We start from the raw sequence: 19457 nt of genomic DNA on the forward strand, positions 1-19457 counted from the left end.
TATACAAATTTAAACTAGTGATGGATAATTAGTAGAATGACAATCCAGACATAGAAGATGCTTTGAAGTCAAACAATCTATTTTAAATCCGATAACTTGGCTGCAGCTATAAATACACATCATTCCCATTCAGAAGCTCACCAGAAATAGCCCAAATGATCAGCGAGTTGCTCCCTAGGATTCAACACCAACAATCTGGTCTTCAATACTAAACAAGGGACCCCCACCCCCCCTCCCCACCAATGCCACAAAATACAATGATGTTTGAAAGTTTGAATATATTATATAAAACAGTCACATAGATGACTGAATAATTGCAATTGCATTTTTACAATCAAGTATTATAGAGTTTTGTGCTACTTACAAGTTCAAATTATATATTTTTTATGATTCTTGTAAATTAATGGGTTTTATTATCCATGTTTAGCTCTCCAATTAGATTTTCTAAAAAGAACAAAGATACCCTATAAATGTTCAAGATACAGAGGAAAATTTAGAATAGGTAATGCAGGTTGCAGGCATTTATAAATACTGCAGATAGCGAGGGTGCAGAGAGAAGGTTTAGATCTGATTTTGGAGTGGTATGGGTCAGTGGAGCAACTGAAGGAGAAGTTTCATGAGTTTTAGAAGGAGCATGGGACACATTGAAGCATTTGGTGCAAGTATTGCAGATGAGCATCTTTTGCAAGTCAGAAGTGGGAACAGAGTTCTGGGAATAGTATGTTGGGATTGTGGAACTAGCGATGCAGGCTTAAATGGCAGCAATGGAGAGGGAGGATGCAAAGTGTGGAAGTATTGGGATAGACAGATGGCAGGGATGATGTAAAAAAAAAAACCCAAAGCCATTCTCATAAATCTACACTGTTTACTGTAGAAAGTAGGGAGAACAGAAAGGCCAGGGAGCAGAAGGGGGGAATGTTGATTAGGAAAATGGGAGATGCTACAAGACACGCAGCTGAACTATGACTAATTTATTGGCCTAAATAGGTGCACCATAGAGAACTGTGCCAGAATGTTGCTCGTCTTGGAGATGAAGCTGGGAGGAATAACTGAGTTCAGTATAATACATTGGTAAGTACAAAAATAAGTGACAGGATTACAAATAGCCAAAGCAAACAGAAGACAAGTGTAATAGGCAGGAGCATTTAAAAGGAAATGTGTACTACATTTAAAACTTTATATATATATATTCATTGCAAACAATTCACTATCAAAGCCAGAATTCTGACAGAAAAACCTACCAGATTACAGAAGTTCAAGAACAAAGAAAAAAAATCTGCCAAGGGTGCTGTGAAGAACATAAAACTGCATTTAGCATTCAGTGTTAGCTAAGAAAATGAGAATCAACAGCTTCAGAAACATGAGATTTTGCCTGAGCATCCTCCTTGAATTTTTCCAAGTAAAACCAGTGGATAGTGTACATACTATTTGTGGAAGTACTGACGTAGCACATGGAAGGACATGACACAAACTTTGGGTGGTTCCTTATCATTCATCTAAAGGAAAGCAGTAGGCACTTGACATGAGTTATCACACTACACTCGGGGTTCTCTGGTTCAACACACATCAGAACATAGAATTTAGAAGCAGGAGCAGATGTAAGCCATTTAGCTCTGCTCCGCCATTCAATAAGATCACAGCAGATCTGGTTGTGTACTTGACACCACATTTCTGTCTGCCCCCCCCATAATCCTCGACAATCTTTGTCCATCAAAAATCTATCTAGTTCAGTCTTGAATAAATTCAACAACCCAGCCTCCACTACTTTCTGGGGAGAATTCCACAGGTTAATGAGCAAAGAAAAATGTCTCCTCGTCTCAGCCTTAAAAGGAAGGCCTCTTATTCTTCAACTGTGCCCCCTAATTCTAGTCTCCCCCACAGGAGGGAACATCTATGTTCTGATGTGTGTTACAATTTTCCCTAATTAGAAGCTGGAAAATTCCATTTGTGAAATGAATATTCTGGAATTTGCAATTTTATCTTGCTCCTGTGGAACCAGAGAACCCGGTGCAGTGTGATAGCTCATGTCAAGTGCCTACTGCTTTCCTTTAGATGAATGATAAGGAATCACCCAAAGTGTGTGTCATGACCTTTCATGTGCTACTTCAGGACTTTCACAGAGACTTTCAGAAGGACTTTACACCATCCGCTGGGTTAACTTGGAAAAATCCAAGGAGGATGCTCAGGCAAAATCTCATGTTTCTGAAGCTATTGATTCTAATTTTTTTTAGCTAACACTGAACGCTAAATAAAGTCTTACATTCTTCACAGTACCCAATCAAGTCCCCCCGGGATCTTTAATGTTTCAATAAGATTACCTCTCATTCTTCTAAACTCAAATGGGTATAGGCCTAATCTGTTCAATTTTTCTTCAAAAGATAAGCCCTTCATCCCATGAATGAGTTGAGTGAACTTCCTCTGAATTACTTCTAATACAATTATATCCTTGTTCAAATAAGGAGACCTAAACTGTACACAGTACTCTAGATGTGGTCTCACCAAGGCCCTGTACAGTTGCAGTAAACTTTTCCTACTTTTATATTCCATTTCTCTTGCAATAAACATCATGGCCAAGGTGGCATTTCCAACTTTGGACTGAAGCAGAATTCAAGGCTCGACTCTTAGAGAATACAAGACAGGCATTTGAAAAGAGTTATAGGAACCTCTCACATGAAAACCTTTTCATGCAGCAAGTGGCAATGCACTGCCTGAGAGAGCAAGATGGAGGCAGTTCAATCAAAGCATTCAAAAGTGAATTAGACTATTATCTGAAAGGGAAAATTGTGCAGGGTTACAGGGAAAAGGCAGGAGAATGGCATTAAGTGAATTGTTAATTCGGAGAGCCAGTGCAGACACAGGCCGAAAGGCCTCCTTCTGTGCTGTAACATTTCTGCAGTTCTGTGAAATGACTAAGCATATGAACAAGTTACCTCCCCATCAACCCAAAAATCATGTACTTTAATACGCAGTTATAAAATTTTAAATTGTAAAGCGGTTAAAAAAAATTTGATTCATTTTGTGGCAAGTTAGTGGCTTTGAAAGTGATTTGGCTGGTAGTTTTCCTTGCCCAGCTAGATTTGAACAAATCAGTATAGTTAACTTAAAAGCCAGTGATTAGCTCAACAAATTACGTAACCATGACCTGTAAACAACTGATATAAATCATTTCAAATTGAGAAATTGAACATAAGCTATATTCATGTGGATTGAAGTGCAATTTCAGTGGCAAAGGTTATGTTCTGCAACTTTTACATCAATGACAAGCAAAAATCTTTTTGCACGTGGTTTAAGGTTTAAAATGTTATTCCACAGCCTTTTAACCCATTGAAGGTTCATTCCAGATTGTTGAACTCTCAGATCTTGACAGTAATCAATATGTACATTTGTCAGAAACACATCACATGCCAAGAGCTTCCACAATGGACTCAGCAAGTCCACAGCATATTGCGCTTGTTTTCACAAGTTTTTTTCATGCTTAAGTTTCCACTCACTCATTTGCATGAAGCTAAAACCTTACATAAATCAGCACAATCGGGCAGCATTTCAGAAGGTAGATTTTTCAAAATTTGCATTAAAAAATGTTCCACAAATATATTTAAGAGTTGTAACCTGGTACAGCTTTATCAGTACAGCTGAAAATGGATTTATCATAGGAACTAGAAGATTGAAGTGAGGTAACAAAATAATTCAATATTAAAACTGATATTAAGATGTGCACTAACAGCTTTAAAAGTAAACAAATGTGGTTATTAGCATTAATAGCTTTAAGTATAGCTGTAAGAGCTCTTTCTAAGGATGACGGAAAATATAGCTAACAAATAAGCATGTTGGGTATAGTACTGCAGAAACTGAACTAACAATCATAAGTCATAAAACTTAATGACCTTCACAAGACAAGTAAATAAATGTTAGTGATAAGAGCACAGACTGGAGGCATTAGAACGAAGGCATTTCCCAGCTTCTCAGTGAGGTAACGAGACATCAGCACCCTCAATAATTCTGCTCATTATAAATGTACCTTGAGGTTGTTCTAGGCAGTATAGTGAAATGTGATAAGATAAAAAAGATACGAATATGTTACGCAGATCTTGTATTGTCAGAGAGGTCCTTGGAAAGGCAACAAGGGCTGTTCTCCCAGCATATGCTTGAATAAACACTTTGCTTACTAGAAACTTAGGCATGAGTGGTCTCATCTTTAAACCACAAGACGACCATATGGCCCATTGAGCCTGCTCCACCATTCAAAAGGATTATGGTTGATCTTGGGCTCCAAATTCACTTTCCTGCCCACTCCTCATATCCCTCGATTCCAAGGCACCAAAAATCTGTCTCTCTCAGCCTTAAATATATTCAATGATAGAGCAACCACAACCCTCTAAGGTAGAGAATTCCAAAGATTACAACTCAGTGAAGAAACTGCTTCTCATCCCAGTTCTAAATGATCGGCCCCTTATCCTGAAACTGTGCCCCCTTGTTCCAGATTCCTCAGCCAGGGGAAACAACTTCAGTATCTACCCTGTCAAGCTCCTTCAGAACCTTGGAATGATTCAGTGAGATCGCCTCTCATTCTTCTAAACTCCAGAGAATATAGACCCAATTTACTCTTTCTCATCATACGACAACCTTCTCAGCCCAGGGACCAATCTAATGAACCTTTGCTGTACTGCCTCCAATGCAAGTATATCCTTCCTTAAACATGAAAATCAAAATTTCACAAGTGTGCGTTCTCACCAAAGCTCCATACAATTGTAGCACAATTTCTTTATAATTGTGCCCCAATCCCCTTGCAATGAAGGGCAACATGCCGTTTGCTTTCCTAATTGCTTGCTGCACCTACATGTTGGCATTTTGTGTTTCTTGTACGGGTACACCCAAGTATCTGAGCATCAAAATTTACAAGTTAAATACCTTGCATATTCTGCTTTTCTATCATTGTGACCAAAGTGAATAACCTCACACTTCCCCACATTATACTCCATTTGCCACCTTGTTGCCCACTCACTTAACCTGTCTATATTTCCTTGCAGCCTGTGTCCTCTTCACAGCTTGCATCCCCACCTAGTTTTGTACCGTCATCAAACTTAGATGCACTATACTGTTTCTTCATCTAGTTCATTAATATAGATTGTAAACAGCCGAGGTTCCAGCACTGAGCCTTACACCACTCTACTAGTCACATTCTGCTAACTTTAAAAAATGCCCCATTTATCCCAACTCTCTGCTTCCTGTCCATTAACCAATCCTCTATCCACACTAATAGATCACTCCAACTCGTGAGCCCTTATCTTGATTTAACTTTTTGTGTGGCACCTTATCAAATGCCTTCTGCACATCCAAGTATACCTACATCACTGGTTCCCCTTTATCTACCCTACGAGTTACATCCTCAAAAAGCTCTAATAAATTTGTCAAATAAATTCACTTCCATAAAAGTGTGCACTGTTGAGACCTCCTTAATAATAGTCAAACAAATGCTTTCCTGATGATTGTCAGGCTAACTGGCCAGTAATTCCTTCTTTTCTCTCTCCCTCCTTTCTTGAAAAGTACTGTTATATTTGCTAATGCCCAATCTGTTGAGACTGGTCTAGAATCAGTGAAACTTTGGAAAATCATAGCCAAGCACATCAGCTAACTCTGCAGCTCTCTTTTTTTAGAAACTTAGGACATAAATGAGAATGAACCAGGGAATGGATGTTGCCTACTTTGTTTAGTTGGAAAAGGCACAACGTTTTTTTTATCTGCCAAGAACAGGGCCCTTTGCAATAATATATGTAGCTTCTAGCATGTGTAAGTGGGTCCCACTGCAAGCCCAACTGATAACTTTAAATTGGCAGTCAGTGTAGTTCTTGGCACACTCAGGGTTTTTTAGCAAATGTTGTCCAATTGTAGGATCACATCGCCTGTTGGACACTATGTTTTGAGTTTTGCAAGCACAGGCAGGTTGGGTACAGTTAGTGCTTTTGCCTGTTGCGCACAGCCAAGGGACATGCTATTTAATACAATCAGCCAGTCTTTGGGACATATAGCTTACAGAGCTGACATCACACCAGCACTGAAATTCATTTCCCACATTACTCACTTGTGAGATAGGCAGAACATCTGGCTTGACAGTAGCATCCTATTAGTGGAGAATACGTCTTGTGTTGCTACTGAATAGTATCAGCATGAAACCAATTTTTGAGATACCTTACCCTTTCAGCGTAATATGAGGCAGACTGGGCACTTTCCAGGACCAAAAGTAGCAGACTAAGGCCCACTCATGAGTTTAAGCAATATATTGCAAGCAATGATCTGATCGGGGCAGCCATTATCTCACAGGATGGCTTTGATGAGCCCTATTTCAACATCAAGCTTGCATGGTGAGCAAATGGCTCAGGCCCTATTTACGAGGTTGCCAATAAGGCCAATCTTATAGCACATGGAACTGTAGGAATCCCAATTCATATAGTGACCATGAAGGGAGGCTTGGAGTAGATGGTTGTAGAGAACCCACTGGCAGATTTCTCAATTAGCACATCAAAGAAAGGAAGCTCATTTTATTATTCTGTTTCAAAGGTAAATTTGAGCACAGGATGGAGCCCATTACAGTGATTAAGGAAATTTTTACATGCAGCAAACGTGTAATCTATATATCATAGATATGCAAAGGATAGGAGGTTAGGGGTCATTCCATTGAAGACGTGTTTCTCATGGTACTGTACAAAGATGATTGAGAGAGCTGGGCCTAGAGGAGATCCCACGGCAACACCATCTATTTGGACATACACGGTGTCTGTAAAACTGCGCAAATCGTTGAGTTTATAGGTTCAATGAATACAGATTCACACAATGGCAGTGGGTCCCGATCGCCATGATGTAGTGCCACAGTACAAATGTCTATGGTTTCCTTGAGTGGTATATTGCTGAATAGGCAAGCAATGTCAAATGAACACATGGACGTGGCATTGCTATTGATATGCAAGTCTTGTATGGTCTTCACAAATGTGAAGGAAGCCTTCCCTGTGTTTGTGGAAAACTTGCTCAAAACTGGTTGTAACAATTGGCCCAACCATTAGGCCAATTCATTTTGTGCAGAACCAGTCAAACATAAGATAGGAAATAAAAGGAACATCACTTGTGCGCGTCTTGGGCAGCCTATATATAGGCGGGCGCAGTGAGCAGCAAGGATGAAGCCAATCACTTATATCACCTGGCAGATTATTGCTCTTACACAGGTCCAGGATTTTTTAGCTTGCTTTCAAGCAAGGCCATTCAATCATGCTGAGCAGCAGGACTAAAGGATACGAATTTGGACCCGTCATTAAGAATGGCGTGCATTTTGTTGACATAGTCACACTTAAAGGGACTGGAATAGTCATCCTTGTCGGGTTTACAGCCATGTATGTCGAGGTTGGCCTTGAGCACCCCTTCTTATGCAGTGTAAATTGTTGTTCGCTTTGAGCTTTGGTATCTGTCCTGATGAGTGCAGGACAAAAAGCTTCAACAGCATTTCTTTCTTCAGCAATATTAATTACCTTAATTTCCTCACTTTTATTAGCACCTAGGTTATCCTCTATATCTGGTATGTAACTTGTGTCTTCTATTGTGAAGGCAGACACAAAATGTTTGTTCAATGTCTCTGCCATTTTCTCATTCCATGATCATTTATGCTATCTCTGCTTCCAGGGGATCAATGGTTACTTTAGTTACTCTCTTCCATTTGATATACTTGTAAAAGCTCTTACAGTTTGTTTTTATATTCCTGGCTAGTTTATCAACTTTTTGGTGGCCTTTTGCTGGTTTCTAAAACACTTCAGATCCTCACACTTACTATTAGATTAAAAGTATCTGATCCTCACACTTAGTATTAGATTAAAAGTAGAGTCTTATAATGTTGCAAATATTAGTACTATCTTTAACATCCTTGGTAAGCCACAGATAGATCTTTCTTGCTCAGTTTTTGTTTTACAATGGAACATAAATTTTTGTTGAACATTCTGCATTGTTTCTTTAAACATCCATTACACCAGCTGTAAGTAATCCATTTTCAATAACTCAAAATGACTTTTGAAAGCTCTATAGAGCTAGTCACTAGTTATGATATATGATAGTCAGTTTCTTAGCACATGAAGAAAAATACTTAAATGCTTTTAAAATGTGCTTATTAGCATCCTTGCACAGTAAAAACTGTTAAAGATCGACTTCAAAAGCCCACAGACGCAACTAATGGAAACTTGCAATGTGATTAACCTGATCTAGAGACATGGTCAGTTTTACGGACATGGCCAGCTTCTAAGCAAGTCCAAAAGATCACAGAAGCTATCTGCACTTGACCGAATTTAAGTTCAAAATTCCTTGATATTTTGCACTAGTTTGACCAATTTCAGGTGAATCACGTTGACAAAAAACCAGCACAATCCAGCAGAAACTTCAGTTGTTTGCTTAATATAGAATTAATCAAAAAGATTACGTTTTTCCATTGAATCTACTACACAAATCAATTTCCAGTCAGACAGATGGCAAGATAATCTGACCAGTAGGACTATTTTCTGTTCCACCACTGGGCAAACTACTTACACTGTACTAGTACTTAAAAAGCACAACTCTGGCAAAGGACAAAAAAAACTTTTCTTCATGCCTTCCCTGGCAAGATGACAACTACACAGCACACAATAAACATAAAGTTAAATATGCTTCAATGTTACTCAATTCTGAGAAGTATCTAAACATTGTAACTGAAGAAAAAATTCTCACATCTACTAGCTAGCTGCTGACAGAAGAAGTTGCTTGGTGTTTCTACATGTGACACAATGACAGAAACTTCTTCCACATAAGATGAAAATACTGAATTTTGTGCAGTTTCACACACTGTCGCACTTTTATCATTCGTCCTGAGATCAACCCGCCCTAAAAAAAAGGCAAGATTATTAGCACAAGATCAATAATTATTGAGGCAATGCATTCACTTTAAATGCAAGTTAATCATAAAAACCCCCAAATCAATTTATCATTGTTATTAGAATCACTGCTTTTTCTATATATATATTAATGACTTGGGTATACAGAACACAATTTCAAAGTTTGCAAGTGACATTAAATGTGGAAATGTAGTAAACAATGATTAGGGTAGTAACAGGCTTCAGGAGGGCTTAGGCCGGTGAAATAGCTGGATGAAATTTTACACAGAAGGATGAAGTTTTGGCAGGAAGAATGGCCAGGGAGGGGCAATGTAAACCAAACAGCACAATTTCAATGGTGTGTAGGGACAGAGACAAGAGGTGTATGCTTAGAAATCTTTGAAGTTGGTAGGACAAGTTAAGACAGCTATTAAAAAGCTAGCTAAGCTGTTCCAGTACAAATGAAACATTGGCATCTACCTGGCAATGTGGAAAATTGCCCAGGTATGTCCTGCACACAGAGCAGGTCAAAACCAATCCAGCCAATTATTGACCCATCAGTCAACTCTCATCAGCACATGATGAAAGATGTCACTGACAGTTCTATCAAGCACTTACTCAGTAATAACCTGCTCACAGACACCCAATTTGGGTTTCAGCATTTGACAATGTATGGCTTCAAGGCGCCCAAGAAAAACTGAAGTCGATGGGAATCAGGGGAAAACTCTCCACTCGTTTGAATCATACCTAGCCTAAAGGAAGGTGGTTGTGGTTGTTGCAGGTCAGTCATCTCACGGGACATCGCTGCAAGGGTTCTTCAGGATAGTGTCCCAGGCCCAACATCCTCAGCTACTTCATCAATGACCTCCCTTCCATCATGAGGTCAGAAGTGGAAATGTTTACTGATGATTGAACAATGTTCAGCACCATCCACAACTCCTCAGACACTAAACCAGTCCACGTCCAAATGCAGCAAGGCCAGGACAATATTCCGTATTGGGCCGCTGCACCACACAAGTGCTGGGCAATGACCATCTCCAACAAGAGAAAATCTAACCTTGGCCCCTTGACATTAAATGGCATTGCCATTTCTGAATCCACCATCATCAACATTTGAGGGCTACTATTAAGCAGAAACTGAATTGGATCAGCCATACAAACTACAAGAAGTCGGAGCTGGGAATTCTGCAGAGAGTAACTCATCTTCCCAGTCCCCAGAGCCTGTTCACCATCTACAAGGCACAAGTCAGGAGTGTGATTAAACACACTTGCATGGATCACTGCAGATCCACCAACACTCTTGAGAAATCATTGATATTTCAAGAAAACTTAAATTATCTTTGAAGGATGCCTTCACAAATTTGAATATGGATGGATGGATATATCCCTGATCAAGGAGAAATATGTGCAGCAAAATTTTCAGAGGATCAGGTAAAGAGAATTCTATAGTTTTACTGATACCATGTGGGGCCACTATTTGTTTTCATGCAGCTGTCAATTGTAAATTTGTGTATTTATTGATTGGGATGATGCTGTAGGCTGTGATATCATCCTTAAGCTTTTCAGCTCGAAAAGGTCAGAGACTGGGAATTCTGCGGCAAATAACTTGCCTCCTGACTCCCTAAAGCCTGTCCACCATCTACAAGGTACAAGTCAGGAGTGTGATGGAATATTCTCCACTTGCCTGGATGAGTGCAGCTTTAATAACACTTGAGAAGCTTGGTACCAGCTAGGACAAGGCAGCCTGCTTGATTAGCACCCCAACCACAAACACAGTGGTAGCAGTGTGTACCATCTACAACTCACCAAGTCTGCTTGAACAACACTTCCAAACCCATAAAACTCCACCATCTAGAAGAACAAGTGTAGCAGATGCATGAGAACACACCATCTGCAAGTTCCCTTCCAGGCCACACACCATTCTGACAGGGAACTGCATCGCCATTCCTTCATTGTTGCTAGGTCTAAAAGCTGGGACTCCCTTCTTAACAGCACTGTGGATGTTCCTACAACACATGAACTGCAGTCACTCAAGGAGGCTCTTCACCACCTTCTCAAGGTCAATTAGGGATGGGCAATAAATGCTAGTCTAGCCACTGATGCCCACATCTCATGAACAATTAAATATAAAAGGATCTAGGATCTTTGGCTTCAGAAACAGATGCACAACTTTCTTGTCTTTGTACTTTATGTTGAATCTTTAATTTAAAAAAACTGGTTCAGGTTCAGCTAGAATACTGTGACCCATTGTGGACATTGCACTTTAAGAGGAACGCCACAGGCTTGGAGAGGGTGCAGATGTGTTTACTAGAATCTTATTAGTTAATTTTCAGCCTGAAATCAAGTATACAGTTGTATTCCCCAAAAGGTTGGCATTAAGGCCACTGATTTTTTTGATACATAATGATCTAGACTTGGGTATTTACTAGAAAAGGTACCAGGGATATGGGACTTCAATTATCTAAAAATTCTAGGGAAGCAAAGGTTGTTCTCCTATAACTACAGAAAAGTAAAAGTAGATTTAAGGGAGGGGTTCAAAGTCCTGAATGGTTTTGATAGAGTAAATAATAAATAGCAGAACTATCAATTGTTAATAGCATGTTAATTATATGGTTAAGATACAGAGGTGAAGGGCATTGTTTAATCAAGTACTTAGAATACTTATAACTTAGAACACTCAAAGGTCACTGCAGAGGCTGGAGTGCTTAATCAGCCCGAGAAATAACATTTTGATTTAACTACATAAGCTTCATCTAAACTTTAGTCCTTTTGTTACAGTGCCCTTTTAAGGAGCCATCACTTCAATTTAACAATTTGTTTAAAGTCATACGAAAAGAGGAGAAAGATTGATTACTGGGACTCTAGGTAGGAGACAGACAAATATAACGCTTCATTCTGTAAATAAAGCAATTGCTAAGAAAAGGATATGCAACTCACTTCATATTCCACCATCTGGCTTGGGATTGCTGAGATGATTTTATTTTTAATATATGCATTAAGTTATGATCCAGAATGTACTGCTTGAAAAGGTAGTGGAAGCAGATTTAATAGTAACTTTCAAAAGAGAAATGGATAATTACTTGAAGGGGAAATATTTGAAGGGCTATGGGGGAAAATGGATGAATAGTGCTTTCAAAGAGCCGGCACAGACAAAATAGGCCAAATGGCCTTCTCCTATGCTGTATCATTCTATGGTTAACAGGTAGAATTCCAAATTTTAAAATTCTGCATTCTTACCAAGACTTCTGACAGTGATAGCTTCATCTCCTCGAATTAAAGCATACCCTTTTTCTAAAATGTACTCCTGTAATAACAGCCCTGTAATATAATTTGAAGCAAGTAGAAATACATGTAAAGGTGTTGTACAAAAGCATGTTCCTTAAAAAATAAGAGATTAGATAATCAGTTACTGATTAGTTTAGCAATCTAAACAAAGAGACCAAGTATGGAGAAAATACAATTACCAGATGGCATTATGATCTCCACAGGACAACATGACTCATTACTTGGCTTCTCCAAGATGGTCATAGAGCAAGACTTCTGTAGAAGCTGAAGCCTGACTGATCTGATGCACTCTTCATCCCATTTATTGTGCTCCGAGACATTTGCAACACAGCACTTCATTGCCTAAGATCGGTATTGGAATTCACAAAGTTATACATTTTAACAAACAAATCAAATGAGCCACACAAATAAGACATTTCAATATTGTCTTTAAGTTTAATAACCTTCCCTGAAGGAAAATTGTTGGCATAGCAATGTAAATCCTCCAGTAACTATTATTCAATTGTGAACCTTACAACAGAATATTTGACCGTTACCCAAGTGACAATCTGTTCTACCTGGCATTCATAAGAGCCTATTTTTAAAAATTAATTCACAGGATGTGGGGTTCGTTGGCTGGGCCAGCATTTATTGCCCATCCCTACTTGCCCTTGAGAAGGTGGTGGTGAGCTGCATTCTTGAACCTGCAGTCTATGTGGTGTAGGTACACCCACAGTGCTGTTAGGAAGGGAGTTCCAGGATTTTGACCCAGCGACAGTGAAGGAACAGCACTTATCTCCAGGATAAGCAATGGCTAAATAATGGTTGGCCCCAACATTCCCCAATGTACAACATAATTTTTGGTGAAACTATCAATTCGACAATAGTAAGTCTGGTTGCCATATTTAATACAGGCAAATTGCTATCCAAACAAATTTTAAAAAACCACACTTCGCTTCAAAAAAAAGGTCAATTACTTATTAAAAGTTAAAATAGAGGTTTAAACTGATCAGATGGCGATGACAATTTTTGGCAGAAGCAGGATTTGTTGGTGGGAGCGAGAAGTTGGGGGGCAAAATAGAAAGGAAGAGAAAGACACAAATTAGTACTTCTTAAAAACCATTCTGCTATTTGAATTTCAAGTGTTTTGCCAATATTTTTGTGCATTTTTTTTTAAGGGGAAGATATCATGCACCTAAATGGGCATCATCAATTACAAGATAAAAAGAAAGCAAAGTGCTGTACACTGTACAAGTGAAATATAGATTTCATTCCTATGGAATTTCAGATCTCAAGTTAAAATGTTGTGGACCAAATAGAAGTTGGGTCACTTGGCCATTTTCATACACATGCTCATTTTGGCCGCCTGATGTCAGAAAGCAGGAAGGCTCGTAGTCTAAACAGATCAAAATATGACTAACATAGCTTTTCAAGTATTAAAATTCAACTTTTGCAATCACTATAGAAGGCAGAATGTGTTTACTGTATATTAGCTGGTACTTCAGAAAACCTACACAAGGTGGTGAAAGAGCCATCTCTATGTCCAGTAGCCGAATCTTGTTTAATGGGACAGTTTCCCTATTTCCATAGTCAATGTATAAAACATTTGCCTTCTTCTGCACAACATCCACATCACGAACTAATGCCCGATACCACTTCTGTAGTGCAAGGGTGGAAGAGAAGCAAATGAGATACAAATTAAAGATTGAAAAATGAAGTATGCCATTTCCAAAATCATTTTTCTTATACCTTGGGGAGAAACAGAGCAAAAAAATAAGGTTTCAGAGTGCCCATCCAAAACCCAAAGGGCCTAGGTCTTGATCACTGTTCAGACACAGCTCGGGCTACAAAAAGGCAGGCAGGAAATCATGCACATTTTTGGCTGCCAGTAAATTGCCCACCATATACCTTACCCACGCCAGAAACAAGCATTAAGCCTTTACATATGCAATTGAAGGGGCATAGCTCCTGTTTTAACCCCCTTTCCAAGGCTGGTTTGTCAGCTCCAGCTGCACTAACAAGTCAACAAGCTCAGCGATTGCTTATTAGGTTAAACAAGGACGTAAGTAACTTAACTAAATAATGCATTAAAGGAACTGACCACCACCTCTCCAACTTACAGCCCCAATCCCCACTACTAGCTCTAATGCTGCATATATCCCCCCCACTGCTGGCTCCAACTTCCCCTTCACTTAACCCTGGTCCCCAAAACCCTGACAACTTCTCACCCACTGATTTTTCAGTCCCTGTAATCGCCGGCCGGGGAGAAAACACATTTAGGAGGACCACTGCAACACTTGAACTTGTCTGATCTTAGCCTACTGGCAATGAGCAGTGTAAGATGCTCCACCAGCTCCACAATAAGAGGCTTGAGGCTCAATATCTGGAGAGTCTCAAGACTCAGCAATCATGCACAATGATTGCATCATACTGGTTAATTCTACAATATACAGCAGGGGAGTTTATTGCAGCCAGTATATATATATCACAGTACAACACATCTCTACCATGAAAGTGGGCCAGGCTACAAAAATACGCAACATATTATATTAAATGTGTTCACTTTCAAAACATCAGGCTTGAAAGAGCAATTGTTAACATTCTACATAGTCCAGCGTAGTATATAATGCATGAACACCATCTAATGGGAGGAATAAAAAGCACATCTGAATAGTGTAACAAACATTTCACTGAAACCATCAATTTAAGTAAAAAGAAAATCCATCCCTAAACCTGGTCAAAAGTAAAAGCCATTGCAAGATCAATCCTGTTTTGCATGCAATTAGCAAAGATCATCCTGGAAAGTCCAATACAACTGAAAAAGAGACAGGAAAGAATTGTGCTCATCACTGTCCACTGACTCTTAGAAGAGCTAGCAGCTTAGATATTGGAAAACGTCAGTATCAGTTGGCTCTATCACAGTTCTGCAGGTAAACTTCATCGGCTAAGTTCACAACTAAGTGAAACTCCACTAGGAACCACAACATTCAGAAAAGGAGTAATAATGGAGAAAGCTAAAAATCAATTCCATCAACACTACTCTTCAAAAGCAACATGCCTTAACCTATTCAAAAATAGTATTTTCTACAATCACCATCCTTATTACCCAAGTGAGATTGCCAAATTAAGAATTTTCACACTCATTTCAACCTCAGACGGTGGTGAAGGCAGGGTCATTGAATATTTTTAAGGCAGAGGTAGATAGATTGTTAGCTAAGGGATTCGAAGGCTATTGGGGTTCGATGGAAACGTGGAAATCAAGATGATCAGCTATGATCTTATTGAATGGCAGAGCAGGCTCGAGCAGCCGAATGGTCTACTCCTGTTCCTATTTCCTATGTATGTAACATCTTGGCCTCAGCTCAATGTCAGCTCTTTTTTAATTCATTCACAGGACGTGGGCACTGCTGGCTAGGCCAGCATTTATTGCCCTTCCCCAACTGCACTTGAAGGTGGTAGTGAGCGACATTTTTGAAGCACTACAGTCCATGTGTACATACACAGTGCTTTTAGGAAGGGAGTTCCAGGATTTTAACCCAGCGACAGTGAAGAAACAGTGGTGTAGTTCCAAGTCAGAATGATGTGCAACGTGGAGGAGAACTTGCAGCTGGCGGACTTCCCATGCATCTGCTGCTCCTGACCTTCCATGTGGTAGAGGTTATGGGTTTGGAAGGTGCTGTTGAAGGAACCTTGGAGTTGCTATGGTGCACCTTGTAGATGGGACACATTGCTGCCACTGTGCGTCAATGGTGGAGGGAGTGAATGTTTAAGGTTGGGGATGATTGCCAATCAAGCAGTTTCTTTGCCCTGGATGGTGTCAGGTTTCAAGTGCTGTTAGAGTTGTGCTCATCCAGGCAAGTGGAGAGTGTCCCACCACATGTCCTTTAGAGAAAGAAATCCGTTGTCCTCACCTGATCTGGCCTAAAGTGCCCCCAGACCCACACCAATGTGGTTGATACTTAAAATGCCCTCTGAACAAGTGTAATTCGGGATGGGCAATAAATATCAGCCTAGCTAGTGATGCCCACATCCCACAAACAAATGTAAAAAAAAATCCTGACTTGCGTCTTGTAGATGGTGCACAGGCTTTGGGGAATCAAGTGGTGAGTTACCCGCCACTGAATTCCCAGCCTCTGGCCTTTTTAAGCCAAAAAGCTGAAAGACAAAATCCCAAACTACAGCAACATTCCAATCAACAAATACACAAGTTTTACAATTGGCAGCCATATGAAAATAAACAGTGGCTCCATATGTATCAGTAAAACTATAGAACTCTTTACCTGATCCTCTGAAAATTTTGCCGCACATATTTCTCCGTTATCAGGGCGATATTCATCCACATTATTCACATTTGTGAAGGCCTCCTTCAATGATAATTCAAGTTTTCTTAAAATCTCAAAGCTTTCTGAAGACAGGATTTGTACATAAAATTCACTTGGATCTTTGAAATCGGTGACAACAATCTGGAAATATCAACATTTAGAAAATCTTTGAATATAGTATATAAGGAAACTTGAAATTTATGGCTAAGTTTCAAAAGGGTACACAGTCACCAACTGTGACAAAGTAACAATTTAAATAACAAAAAAGTACTGGAAAATGAAGGATACAATAAAGCAAGCTCCAATTTTCACGATCCCTTCAGAAGGATCAGAGCACAATAATATATTGGCAGAGATAGACCTTTATCACATTCATCACCAAGAGATGGGGCTAGAGGGAAGTAAAATGTTTTCTAATACTGCCCCCTAGAGTTTTAAACAACATTTGCAGATGTAGTACCCTGTAAAATTTATTTTCTATGGATTTACAGCAAGTCTTGACTTAAACACATGAATTCTTCCATTTAGTATTATACACTTGGAAAGCAAAAGCCTTCTTAGATATTAGCAGAATTAATGTAACAGACTACTATAAATGCTCCAAGTTGGTTGTTTCCACAGCCTTGCTAGAAGCATGAAGGATGTCTGTACCAAATGAGTTGCCCATCATTTGGAAATCTTGCCTGTACAGATCAGTTGAAGAATGACCATTATCTCTGCCCAATTCATGTAATTTGTCCGTGCTATAAGAAATAATAGAATGACATGCAGGAACGGGGGTGCAACACAAGCAGATTGTCTGAACCTTAGAGGGAAAGATTGATAAGCACCTCGTATTTCTTAAGAGTGAGAGTGAAAAGGGAAGGGAAGAGAGTTTTAAAAGAGAGTTGAAAGTGAAGAAAGGAGGTGGGAATTAAAAAAAGTAGTGGGAGTTATCTTTGTTTTCTAGAATGAGCCTGGAATACTAAGAAGTTTTAGCAGAGGATATCATGGTCAGATAGTGCTTGAGGTTCAGGCTTCAGGTTACATAGGCATGGCGAGGAATAGGAGAGAAATGTCCTTGTTGTAAGCAGAAGATAGGGAAGAGATGGTATGACAAAGTCCAGAATTCAAGTCTGATGTTCTGTGGTGGGAGGAGGTTGAAATGGAGAAGTCAGTTTGGTGCACTGACAAACCAAATTTGAAGTTCAAGAAAAGTTTGCTCTAAAGGGCAAATGAGCCTAGCAGCCGTTGAGGCAGTATTTCAATGAGTATGCAGCTAGTGGTTCACCAGTGGAAAACAAAGTTGATGATGTCATGAGCCAACAGTTCATCCACAGGTATGTGTGTCAGTATCAGTAATGCTCACTATCAGATTCCACATGCCAACAGATGAGGAGTAGTGAGTGCAAAAACAAAAATAAATAACAAAATGAAGCTCAGGGTTACAGAGAATATAAAGCTTAAATTCATAGAATAATTGCAGTGACGAGGGAAGACATTGGAGAGAATTTAAATATTTGTGGTCAATAAATAATGCACCCCTTGCAGCAATAAAGCAGCACCAATTTGTTACTCTTAACTTTATATTATTCTTAACATTAAGTCAATTTCTACGTGGCGACTCTTAAATCAAATGAAGTCAGGGGCCTAGTTCTTCCAGTCAGTGGAAATGTTGGGTGCAATGCCACCAACATTTTCACTGACAACAAAGTTTTCTCCAACATGACAATACTACCCACTTTCAGCCGTATCTTCCTATCTCGGCTGAAACAGCTAAGTTCAGCGAGCATAGGAGAATCAGGAGAAAGAGAGGACACACTTCCTCCCCATCCCCCTTGACAACATTAGCTGCTGTATTCAGGTAGGTTTTTATAGGTCTCAAGTCTTTGAGTGGGTGAGTGAGTGAGGTAGGTGAATGGGTAGGAGGATGGGGTAGTCAGGTGTCAAAGGACGTGGTGGAGTTGGGTCGGGTGGTGGGGGGTGGTTGGTTGCGGTGCTCAATTGAATTGCCTTGTCCAACCACTGAGTTAGACCAGGTATTCAACTGTTTAACATTTCCAGGGTAATTATGCAGGTAATTACCACGTACCTAGTCCAGGTCTCCACCCTGAACTCAGGGTCAAAGACATTCACAGGGGGTTCTGTGCAGTAGCGAATCAGCCCATTGGAAGTTTAACCTTCCTGATTAATTTCCACATACATCTGTGTATCAGGGCTTCCACAAGGTCCTGATGCGCTTCCCATCTCAGACTATGTGGAAACCAAAGACTTGAGCCATAATTCATGGGAAAAAAAAGGTTAGGATGGTATTCAACACAGATCATTGGCAAAGGACACCAAAGGCTGATAAAAAAAACAGATGCAGTCGAAAAGAATATGGTGACACAGTAGTGCAAACATTACCACTTGCCCAAAGGTGGTTCAAGCATTTAATAGCTTTATCACTTGGAGAACAACTAAATTCATAACATTACATGCAGAAAACACAATCCAACTTCTCTGAAAACCACGTGAACTAAAGTCTTAAATATCATTAGACTTCATGTTCTGACATCCTTCCATCAACGAGACATGCAGCCATAAAATCCACTTCAGATGAGATGTTTTCATCAGCACCTTTGCTGATGGCTGAAGACACAAATCCTTAAGAGGCAGGTTCTGCCTCAAATGCCGCACATGAAGCTTCAAGTGTCATTGTGGTTGTTGTTTTTGGCATTGGCAACTGTTGCCAAGTTGCTGTGGCCACTGATCAGTGGTTTAAGACACATACAGAATGGTTATATTCTAGTTTGAAATACAAGGGAAAGATTCCAATTGCAGAAATCCTGCAGATTCTCACTCATCTCAACACCTTCTTGAATCACTGAACACTTCTGAAAAACTGTTTTTTAAAAAATGAATTTGTGCAGGCAGAAAGATGACTGGCAGTCTGATGAATGTAACTTACCCAGTAACCTATGGCTGTATCCTGTTCTGCCCCACAAAGTGCCTCAACAGCAACTACCTAACTACT

The 19457-nt window shown here is 39.6% G+C and overlaps 1 protein-coding gene across 1 annotated transcript in view; it reads right to left on the bottom strand.

Annotated features, from left to right (window-relative positions):
* Nucleotides 1–19457, bottom strand: part of tdrd1 (tudor domain containing 1) — a 102028-nt gene that overhangs the window by 43020 nt on the left and 39551 nt on the right. The window contains exons 10-14 of the mRNA XM_041209281.1: nucleotides 16421–16603; nucleotides 13655–13798; nucleotides 12341–12503; nucleotides 12114–12194; nucleotides 8734–8886 (exon numbers count right to left, since the gene is read on the bottom strand). Coding sequence (XP_041065215.1) covers nucleotides 8734–8886; nucleotides 12114–12194; nucleotides 12341–12503; nucleotides 13655–13798; nucleotides 16421–16603 — 724 coding nt within the window. The remainder of the gene's footprint in view (nucleotides 1–8733; nucleotides 8887–12113; nucleotides 12195–12340; nucleotides 12504–13654; nucleotides 13799–16420; nucleotides 16604–19457) is intronic.

The sequence above is a fragment of the Carcharodon carcharias genome, chromosome 17 (genome assembly GCF_017639515.1).
Source record: "Carcharodon carcharias isolate sCarCar2 chromosome 17, sCarCar2.pri, whole genome shotgun sequence".
NCBI classification, from domain to species: Eukaryota; Metazoa; Chordata; class Chondrichthyes; order Lamniformes; family Lamnidae; genus Carcharodon; species Carcharodon carcharias.